Raw genomic sequence first — 10755 nt, 5'->3', positions numbered from 1 at the left:
GGGCAATGAAAAGATACATTAATAAAACCTTTAAGGTATAAAGGAAAATGAAAAATACACTTCCTTCATCTCAACAACAGAATTCTAAGAGAATAGGTTCCCAATGCAGATTGTTTCTAAAATTAACATCCATCCCCTCAAAACATGACCATAAGCTATTTTTTTAAAAACCAAACATGTTCATTTCTCGTTGGTCAATGCAAATAGTATATCACATGGGTTCCTATTAAATTCCTTTTAAAATTTCATAACAAAACTTAGTCTTCGTAGGCCTATGACTGTATGGAAAGACTTAACAAAAGAACTAAAACCAGATATTGGGAAAATAAGGAAAGGATAAAGAGGAAAGAAAAGTCACTACCAGCTTACTCTGCCTGTTGCATTACACCTTGAGATCCTAACATTTCCACATACAGATATGGAAACAAAACAATATAGTTGGTAGGTTAAGTCAACTGAAGGCAACTTTTTTTTTTTTCCAACTCAGTGCAATTAACGGCCGGCAATTTTAAAAGTAAAAAGTACTTGTAAAGTGGTATGCATGTGTAAAGCAAGATAGATCACTGTTTACACAACAGCAACCAGCCTCATTCTTTTTCTGTATTTAAGCTAAAATCTGTGAAATCAATTGAGGCATTTTCTGTGAAATATTTTGTTAACATCTTTGTGGTATAGAATCCTAGAATACTTTTCAGAAGCAAAAGCCAAACTTAAAGCCTATTTTCCATGTACCCGACTTTTACTGCTGAGTTACAGAGTTAGCAGCTTTGATATGAGTTTTTTTAAAGTTGAAATTTTAAGTGGTAATTTAGCAAAAGTTTTAAATCTTGTCAGAACTGTAATAGCTGGTTATGGGAGAATGCAAAACACTGTAATCTTTTTTGTTTTAGTAAAAGACAAGTTTTAGCTCAAATATCCATTAGTACTTCAGCAATTTTCAAATTGAATAGGGAAAAATATCCTCTTGCAAAAAAAAGAAAATGGACATTTTCAAATATAAGTGTTAAATAAGCCATAAACATACTATCTGGTATTTTAATAGGTAACTTCAAAAATAAGTCCATCATTAAAAGGCTGAAATGTAAAGTCTAAGTTTCACGTTGATCTTACAACTTGGTATTAAATCAAATGACAGTCCACTAGCGTTTGAAGTTTTTAGTCTTTGAAAAAGTTTTTCATTTTTATACACCATTGAGCATCCAAAGTAAAAATACCACCTGAAACTTCCATTAATTAACTTTAGTCTTAGATAACATCATGAAAAACTTGAGGCCTAGAAAAATGAGTTAAATTCACCAAAATTGGCAAACATGGGTAACTTTTACTTCAAAGATTATAGAGTAAATAAACAGATACATCTTTCAATTGGGCTTTCAAGCAATTATACAACAAATCATGTTCTTAGCAACATTACTATTTAAGACAGCAATGGATTCTCTTTACCTTTTACCTGTTGTTATCCACAATAGTGTTTCCAAAACTTCTGCACATTGTGCTTTTCATATCAAATTTTTATTAAAATCTTAGCTATTTTCTAAACGAATATCCTTTTTATTGGATTTTTTTCCCGATTACAAATGAAATTTAATTTTACATCTATAATTAGAAACAACACAGTGGGAACTGTACAAATTTAGGTCAAAATAAAAATATATGTATTTTGTGGTTTCATAAAACTTCATTTACTGTATTTTCAAAGAAAGCAGAAGTAACAGCAATATATGTAAAAGTAATGATTTAATGACTATAAGCAAGACAAAGCAATAGAATTGTGCTTCTTTTGCAGACTGAGGACAATGAAAGGTTTAGCTACAATTTTCCCATACAAACATGAAACAATATTCAGATAGAATAAACACCCTCACAAATAACTGATGGGTGATGAAAACACCAAGTTCGACCAAAGCAAAACATGAACTGCAAAATTTGGGGGGTTATTCATATTTTAAACTCAACATGCTCGCTCTAAAAATTAATACCTGTAGAAGCTCATAATAAATTGCTTCTATTTCCAGACATGAGAGGGCATATGCCATTGTTTCAAACTGTAAAAGCAACTCTTAAATTTGAAATTATGCTGTACCACATACTAAAATAATTTTAGATAAAATGCCTTTTTCCAGCAATTTGCTGATTTAAAAATTTGTTTTAGGATTATAGTGATCAATATGCATTTTAAAAACATTAATTTTATCATATGCAATGAGAAATATACTATTTCCAAATTACTTAAAATTTTTCTTTACTGCAACAGTATATTTTAAAAGTAAACATGTGTCACTAGAGTCAGTATTATGACTTGCCAATTGCTTCCAATGGAACAGACTTTAGAATTAGCTATCCACATTAAAAATATCCTATGCCAATAAGGCTCAAATGTAAGGTATCTGCAACGGTCGAACCAGTTGGGAGAATTTTAACAACCATTTCTGAGTGCATGAAACACAATATTTTCTTTATAGTATTTATAAATATATCATACAATACTGTTTCCTGTTATGTCATATACCAATATGGCATTGTACAACAAGCATAATGCCATCTGATTCTTACAAAAGCGAATCATTTAAACAAGTCAGTAAAATAAACGGTAGTACCCGCTTTTAGGCATACAGATTGTAAAACTGAAGTTTACTTTCCTTTGATCGGTTTTGCGTAGCAACAGAGAAGTAAAAATCAAACAGGAATCAAAATGGCTAAATATGCAAGAAATTGTTATTCACAGTGACATGGCTACATAGAATGCATTATTCTATGCATATTCTGTTTGTTGAATTTCCAGGTAAAAAGCACTTGTTTTCTACACGTTCACAAAACAGCTTAATAACAAGAACAATCAAGGAGAATGTAATGTAGGCGTTAGTTGAGATTAACAAACTATGGCCCAATGTTTATATCCACTGCAGTATATTTTCAAATCCAAACAACAGTTACAGAAACCATTTCATATCTTTCCTAACACACAGAAAAAAATCTTGCCTGCCTTCTCAGAAACCAATTATTTATAGGAACAATCTTTCTTTTCAATTAACGTCCGTATGAATATCACATCTAGTCCATCTTTTATAGCCAAATTTAATGTCACTACAAAAGAAAGCAAAGTGGACGATAGTCACATGTATTAGCATCTATAAAGCTGTAATGGCATGAAGATATCTATATAAATCAGGGGTTTAAAATTTTTTCCTTAACAGTCTCAGGCATCAACCAGATGAAGTTGCTGACGATCCATTTACTGACGATTTTCGAGGTCTATTGGCAAAAGAAGATTGGTGGTTACCGCTGGGGCTGTTGCTGGTTCCATTCATAGTACTGGAAATGTGAGGAAACTGAGGATGAGGAGACTGAACTGGAGTACTGGGGCTAGGCAAACAAGAAGAGGTGGAGGGAATACCTCCTGCTGGGCTGTTGGCCTTGTCACTCCCAGAGTCACTTTCCAGTTCTCCAGCATTTGTCAGTCCATCTCTCTGGTGACTGATCTTCATTCTTTTACAAGTAGGTCGAACTCTGTATTTCAAAGGAAGTGGACCATTCTACAATGTTAAAAGGAAAAAAAAATCAGCCTTAACTCTTTAAATACAGTTTACTACAATAATCTGCAAGTATTACATACACTACTTACCCTTCTCCAGGTATAAATGTAGGCAATATCCATTAGTGTATAGTAATCCTTTAAAGGTTCCTCTTCATACATGACATCAATCTATTGAATAATAATATTTCAATTATTAAGTATCACAAAGAACAAAGGCAAATCTAGATTTTTTTGGTCATCTAAATATAATCCAAAATTGCTTTTTAAAAAACATTTTTTCCAAACATTTGGACAAGAAAGAATCCCTCTTGAAACCTCGAATGATGAAAAATATTTCTTGAAATTATTAAGGGATTTATTTTCACAGAATAAAACAGAATTCATACCAAACATTTTAAGAGATATTTCCAAATTAAGTGCTAAATTAATTTTAAAAAAATTTTTCTGTTGTTTTTGGGGTTCAGAATTCAAACAGAAAAAAGTCACTGAATTAAAAAAAAGAGAGAGAGATCTACATAAAATGCATGAAGGCTATAAAGCGGGTACCTGGAAAGTATTAGGTATGTCCATTTTACTTCTGAGAAACTTTCTTAGGTGCATCACAGTCATTGCTGCTGGGCATCGTAAATATCTTTTATCATTCACCTAAGTACATTTAGAAAAGTAACTTTTTTTATTCTTAACTTTCAGGTTAAAAAAAGTTTCAATTAGATAGCCTGAATATGATAAAAGGTATCCTCAAAACTGGGATGTGACTAAATTCTCATCTATACTTTTGAGTTTACTACTTTTACAAATATTAAATGAACAGATTCCTAAATAAGGAAACTTCATCAAAACATTAAACATTTAAAATATTTTGTAAGAATAGTAATCACATAAAAATAAATTGTATATATTATCAGATCAGATATAGGTCACTCTTGAACATCAAACATGACCATTTTCTTCTATCTGACAGCATCATCTGACCTCGGAATATTCTAAAGGGCAACATAAACTCATAAAATTTAGAATCTAAACAATATTTCTTTTATGTTTTTGTGACATGGAACCTACCTCCTCTTTAGATTTCTCCTTGTCTTTGTTTACTTTCCGATCCAATCTAAGAAATAGATAATTTATTAGTGGAAGAATGTTTCTAATAAACATCTGAGCATAAAACACATTTTCTAAAGAATTTACCTGTTCTGGTCAAAGAATTCAATGGATAAGCTTATTATTTCATCATCAGTTATAATTCTCTTGTCTTCATCTGCAACTTCTCCTCTATCTTCATTAGAACCATTGGCAGCTGTAAAGACATTTTGAAATTAAATATTCAAAAATTAAATCTTTAATTAAATGTTATATGCACACGGGAGAATGGAAATGGTACTTTAGATTATATTTAATTTTAATGTTACTGAATAACAGGTTCTCTCTCGAAATAAAATAGCTTCCCCCCTCCAAAGAGTTTACCATCAGCTGAAGGATGAGCTGCATAAAAATCCCTTCTTCTCTTCATTTCATCTAAAGGGGGAAAAAAGACTTAAACATTTGGTATAGTAGATAAAACTACTATTTTTTTAAAGACTCATTTTTAAGTAAGCTACTCACTTTTGAAAAGCCCTGGAACTAATTTATATACAATATCTTGAAGAGTTTTATCTGACCTGAAAAAGAGTAAGTTAGAAAAGTAAACTAATATGACAAAAACTAAAAATGTCCAGTTATAGATTCTTTGTTTTCAGTGCTATGGTATTTTATTTTATTGTGACACTGTTTGTAACGATGTCAATAAGATAACATTTATGAGAATAAAATTCTCTATATAAAAGCACTCTTTTAAATAAGCAGAAAAATATTTTATCTTCTATTTAATAATAAATTCTTTCCCCTCTCAGAGTCATCACTAAATTAACTAATATGAAAGAATAAAGAGAGAATGGTTAGCACTTTAAACACACTGACTCTTGCTTGAACTGATTTGGTTTTAACAAGATGGGTTTTTAAAATCTTAAAAATCACTGTATTGATACTGAACTTTGTTTCAAGTTAGTATTAACATGGCAAGAAATTAAGGGCTATCTTCCACAAAGGTGGGGATTTGAGGGTAAATTTTCTGTGAAGAAATAACTAGGGTAACCATCACTAAATTATGCAATTCCAATAACAATTATAAACAACGATTTTAAACATTTTCCTACCTTATATTCAGTAGTGGTCTGGTTTTGTGAACTTGGACATCACAGATAGGACAATACTTGCTGGTCTCCAGGTAACGTACAATACACGTTTTACAGACTAGAAGTAGAAACACATTTTGTAAATTTAGAAATTATACACTAAATATCAAAATTAGTGTCAGAAACAGAGAACAAATAGTAGCAAAATGGTAAATTTCGAAAAGTATTTCCAATTAAATTAACTCATTATCCTGAGAACCTTATGCATTGCATACTTATATAATCTTTTACTAAGTAAATATTAACAAAAAGTCATTAAATGCAAGAGGAGAAAACGATTTCATCACTTTGTACCAACAATCTCAGAGACTGCAGAATTGTCAGTAGTTTTTCTATTTCAGGACAAATATGACATAGATGACACACAAAAAAATCTAGAACTTTGTACTTACAGGAATGTAGACATTCTATTATGGTTGTGGCATCAATAAAATACCCTCCACAAAGCACACACATTAGGTGGGGATTTAGCTCAGTGATCTTGATTCTAGTTGTTCGATGCATTTCTGCTTGATAAAGGATCCTGCAAGACAGAAATATTGGCCATAATTCACAGAAAGAGAATCGACATTGTCTCCAACTCCTAGTAACCATACACTCTGAAATGCTGAGTTCACATAAAACTCGTTTAATACTGTACAGCTAGTCTGTCCCAACATTTTCTACAGAAGAAATTTACTAATCAGACTTGAATCAATTCTACTGAAATGGTGAAAAAGGTTCCTACTAAAATAACTTGTGGTCCCTCAGGTCATTCCAGCAGAGAGAAGAAAAAGGTCTGGGGTGGGGGCTGGGAGCCAAGAGTACTCGGGTCTTTCTTCCATTTGTCCTCCAGCCTAGCAGCCCCACGGCTGCTGCAGACGCCACACAATCCCCGCAGATATTTGCCAACCACTAGGGCTTGTTCAGACTCTCCCAATTTACTGTAAAACTTTCCTATGGATCTTCAATCGAAAACCCGGGAGCATGCCCTGGCTTTCCAGGGGTTCCTGTTGTTTTAGGCGCTTCCAGAAACCAGAACCTGGCACGTTTTTCCTTAATACAAAGGGAAAACAAATTCTGCTCTATCTGCATCCCTGGCATTTCCGGAGCTGGGTGCCGGGACCGCAGCAGAAGCACCTCAAGTCGGCCTTGGGTTGGGGCCTGAGCGCACGGACGCCCGGGGGCCGGGATGCGAGGGGCGGATCTGGCGGCGCCCGGGGCTCAGTCTTGCTCCGGATTCGGAACTTGCCTCTGTGGGGGTTTCCATAGCAACTTACACTTACACTTGGCATCCGGCCACCGCTACAACTCCGCGCTGAGCCGGGCAGAGCCCGGAGCTTCGGCGGGTGTGCGGGCGGCCCCGCGGCAGCGGCGGCGGGAGGGCGCGGGGGAGGGGCCGGCGCGGCGCGGGGGCGGGGCCGGCGCGGGGGCGGGGTGGGGTGCGGGCGCTGCGGCGCGGGGGTGGGGCGGCCCCACGAGGCCCGCGGCGCTGGGGAGCTGAAGCCCAGCCTGCGGCTATTCCGCAGGCAGGCTGAAGGACCCCAGAGCCCGCGAGTGGTACATGAAAATGCAAACAGCACTCCGGGCCATTTCGCACACTCTTGGGGGCCTCTTTCCACGTCGACTTGGTGCGAAGAGCTTTCATATCTTGACTATTTCGGTCTGTCCTGTTAGCAATCGCTAGGTAAGAAATTCCACGAAGGGATCTTTTGAGAATTGCCAACTGTGCACTTAGCCCGAAACTGTCAGGGCTCAAATTGCAGAGATGTTCATTGAACTGAACCTCCTCAAAGCTTTCTTCTCTAATATGAACTTCTGTAGATTAGACGAGCGATATGAAGTTTCGGAAAGGATGAAAACTGAAATCTGTTTTACAAGAAGATAAGGAGGGGGCAAAGCCCTGTGTTTTATTTGAGTTATGCTGGAGGCAAGAAAAAGTACTTTCATCCGTACAATAGTGACAATATGTAAAGAACCACGTGACCAGCTCATTCCCAACGCTAAATCAACACCTTGTCAACCCAGAGCAACGACAGGAGAGAAAAACAAATATCATTTTCTCAGCCTAACCTCCATACAAACCCCCATACGGTGAAATGATATTCCCAACAGATATCATATATTATAAGGACACGGTGGGGAACTGTCAGCCACAATACACCAGCGGACAATCAGGGAAGTCAATTACTTCGTGTAATATTCTTGAAAAATACATTTCTTACCCCTACTTCATTCATTTCAGAACCTGAAATAAGACTAAGCTTCAAGATCTGTCTGAAGTACATTCTCAAAGCTGCCTTGAATAGGAGCTTGTGAAACTTGAAGATGTATCTGAGGTTTTAATTCATAAGAAATTTTAATGCAGAAGAGGGAAATACTAATCAACATACCTCAACAGCTGAAACTAAAAGCTTTAGAGTACTAAAAAACGGTAAAAACAAAACAAAGCCTCTTTTATAAAATTGCCTACAGTGGCAACCAGCAATTTCAACCATAAAACTTCATGTATGGCTCTTCAGTTACCTTTGAGTTACTTGCTTAGAAGAATATTGTCAACATATTGATATAAATCTAAGTAGGGTTGCAAAGGAGTTGTGGATGGAGCAGTGTGTCCCTAAAGAGTAGCAATAGTTAAATCCATTGTACTTGGTGATTAAAGACAAGCCTCTTGGTTCTTAAAGGAAACTCTCCTTGTGACACCACAGGATCTTTCCTAGAAAGATAGTTAGCTAGGTGATACTTTTGTCTGCCTATGAATACATATCACACTAACGCCACAGATCACGAAGTTTAGGTTAGGGGCTTCAATAAAAAGAGCTGCCTTTACTTCTCTATTTTACAGAAAACCAACACAAGACAAACAAATATTAACACAGAAAACAATCAGACTTCAGTGAAGGGTAATCTACTGGTTGGGTTTGAACATTTAAGTCCCATGTACTTGACCAAAACCCTTTCAAAATTCATCTTAAGTCCTAATTCACACAACTGCTCTACCTCAGTTCAGAAGAATTTGGCCACACCCCTACTGTCATTTATAATGCTAGTAAGTACCACTTTGTTACATATATAAAAATCAGTTCTTTGTCTTTTTATACCGTTTGCAAGTACTGGCAGCTTAATGAAGACTTTGAAAATGTTTGACATGCTGATAAGATTTAAGAAATATTCTCACCTTAAAAATGGAAAACTTCTAGGTCCCAACACAGAAACTTCCAGTCAAGCAAGCAAAAATGCACCAAACATATAATGATAAAAATATTTAATAATTAAAACTTGCCATTATAGCATACTTAGTTGGGGCTGTGTTTCCTTGGAGGCCTAACACCACTAATGTCAAAATGAAGGAAAACAGAAGCAAGTTCTTATGTTAACAATCAACTTGATATTGCAATCTAAGAAATGCAAATGAACGCCACAACCCCACTTGTGGCTTACAGCCCAACACAAGTATGGGTGAAGCAGGGGTTAACTTGACTCCTAGAAAGAATTTTGCCTATGTGGGCACTTAATGCACATCCAACAACTTGGAGGCAGAGTATTAATGGATTTATCAAATACAATTAAGTGCTCGATTTTCTTACAAAAGTGTGTGTGTGTGCATACACATACACACAGAGTGACTTTTATATGGCTTTAAAGATCCTGTTACTCAGGCATATAACTTGCACAGGTAGGTTATTTCAAACACCTTTGCATTCTGGGGCAGAAGTATGGGAATGAACTCAAGTATTAAAAAATTTATATACTTGCTCATAAAAATCAACCTTTAAGGGATTCTGATTAATCTACTTAAAATAAAACTCGAATGTTAACATAGTCTCATAAGTTGTACATACCGTAAACAATTTGCATCCTTAAATTTCAAGTGTTTAATGAAGCTTATAATGTGTTTCCAGAACTTGGGGGTTAAGGTTCCTATGAAATATAGGTTGAACTACTCATAACATTCCAGATACCACCAACGTACACTTGGATTTGGATAAATAAATATGCCCAGAATTTTGCCTACTTTAAGGGAAGGGGTTAATGCATGCTTCTCTTTCAAATATTGAACCGTGACCACTAAGCCCACTAAATCCTTTTATTGCAATTGGGAATGATCACAGTCTCTCTAGTTGTTTACTTCCAATTATTAACTGTAAATCTCTAGGAAAAAGATCATGTTTTATCGCTGTCAAACCCAAGAGACTGCGTAATCACAGTCAACTTTTTAGTGCTTCTTTTCCAGGCATCTCTTTTACTATATGACCTATGCTGACATTTAGCAAAATCTACAAAGTGCAGTGGACTTAAGTTGTGGTTGTAAATGCGCCCCATAATAGAGGGTGAGAGAAAAATTGTCTCCAAAAGAGAGAAAAGAAGAAGAAAAAGAAGCTTCAAAGAAAGGAAACCTCCTGCAAGACTAACGTCCAGTCACCATCATCACTCCAAAAAAAAGCTCCAAATTTGAAATACACGTGTCTCGGTGAGCATGTCCCAAGTGATGTTTAGAGAACTTACTCTAGGCAACCAATAAATAACACCTTGAAAACTTTACCATTTTAAACGCAAATGCAGGAGACCTTAGAAACAACTGGGAACCGCCATCTTACAAGCCATCCAATCTCACACAAGTGTCCCTCCAACTTAAGTTAATAACATTTTTGTCTGGGCTCTCCCCAGTCTAACATCCACCTTGGCGGGACCGCTGCCCCCCACGCAACCCGTCCCTATAAAATGGGGGCGTTCTCTGGATGTTCAAACCCCTCAAAAGCCTTTTCTTCGGGAGAGGAGGGAAGCCACTTGACCCAAGCAGCTCCCGATTTCAGGAACCCGTCCCCGTTTCATCAAAATCTACCTCTCAACAAAGGGCGCCGTGGCCGCGAGAGCCGCAGAGGCTGCAAACAGAAGTGTTCTTCTCGGGGGCCATGCGCGTCGCGAGGGTGTAGAGGGGCGCTCGGGGGAGAAAGGAACTAAAACGTGGGGCCGCGCGCGGCGCGTCCGGGGCTGAGCGGGCGGCGGCTGGAG

General features: G+C 36.6%; 1 protein-coding gene across 4 annotated transcripts in view; it reads right to left on the bottom strand.

The window, feature by feature from the left end:
- Nucleotides 1-1286: 1286 nt before the first annotated feature.
- BMI1 (BMI1 proto-oncogene, polycomb ring finger) overlaps nt 1287-10755 on the bottom strand; it is a 10117-nt gene continuing 648 nt past the window's right edge. The window contains exons 1-10 of one of the 4 annotated variants that reach the window (XM_011364408.2): nt 10586-10728; nt 6156-6286; nt 5725-5821; nt 5135-5190; nt 4997-5047; nt 4721-4829; nt 4595-4640; nt 4082-4180; nt 3623-3703; nt 1287-3533 (exon numbers count right to left, since the gene is read on the bottom strand). In XM_011364408.2, coding sequence (XP_011362710.1) covers nt 3204-3533; nt 3623-3703; nt 4082-4180; nt 4595-4640; nt 4721-4829; nt 4997-5047; nt 5135-5190; nt 5725-5821; nt 6156-6267 — 981 coding nt within the window. In that variant the 5' untranslated portion in view covers nt 6268-6286; nt 10586-10728 and the 3' untranslated portion in view covers nt 1287-3203. Of the gene's footprint in view, nt 3534-3622; nt 3704-4081; nt 4181-4594; nt 4641-4720; nt 4830-4996; nt 5048-5134; nt 5191-5724; nt 5822-6155; nt 6287-7022; nt 7120-10585; nt 10729-10755 lie in introns of those variants that run through there. The other 3 variants (XM_023533138.1, XM_011364409.2, XM_011364407.2) reach the window with 3 other exon arrangements.

This window comes from Pteropus vampyrus, unplaced genomic scaffold (assembly GCF_000151845.1).
Source record: "Pteropus vampyrus isolate Shadow unplaced genomic scaffold, Pvam_2.0 Scaffold96, whole genome shotgun sequence".
Classification (NCBI taxonomy): Eukaryota; Metazoa; Chordata; class Mammalia; order Chiroptera; family Pteropodidae; genus Pteropus; species Pteropus vampyrus.
Note: the sequence above shows the minus strand (reverse complement) of the source record. Positions and strands in the feature narration are given on the sequence as shown.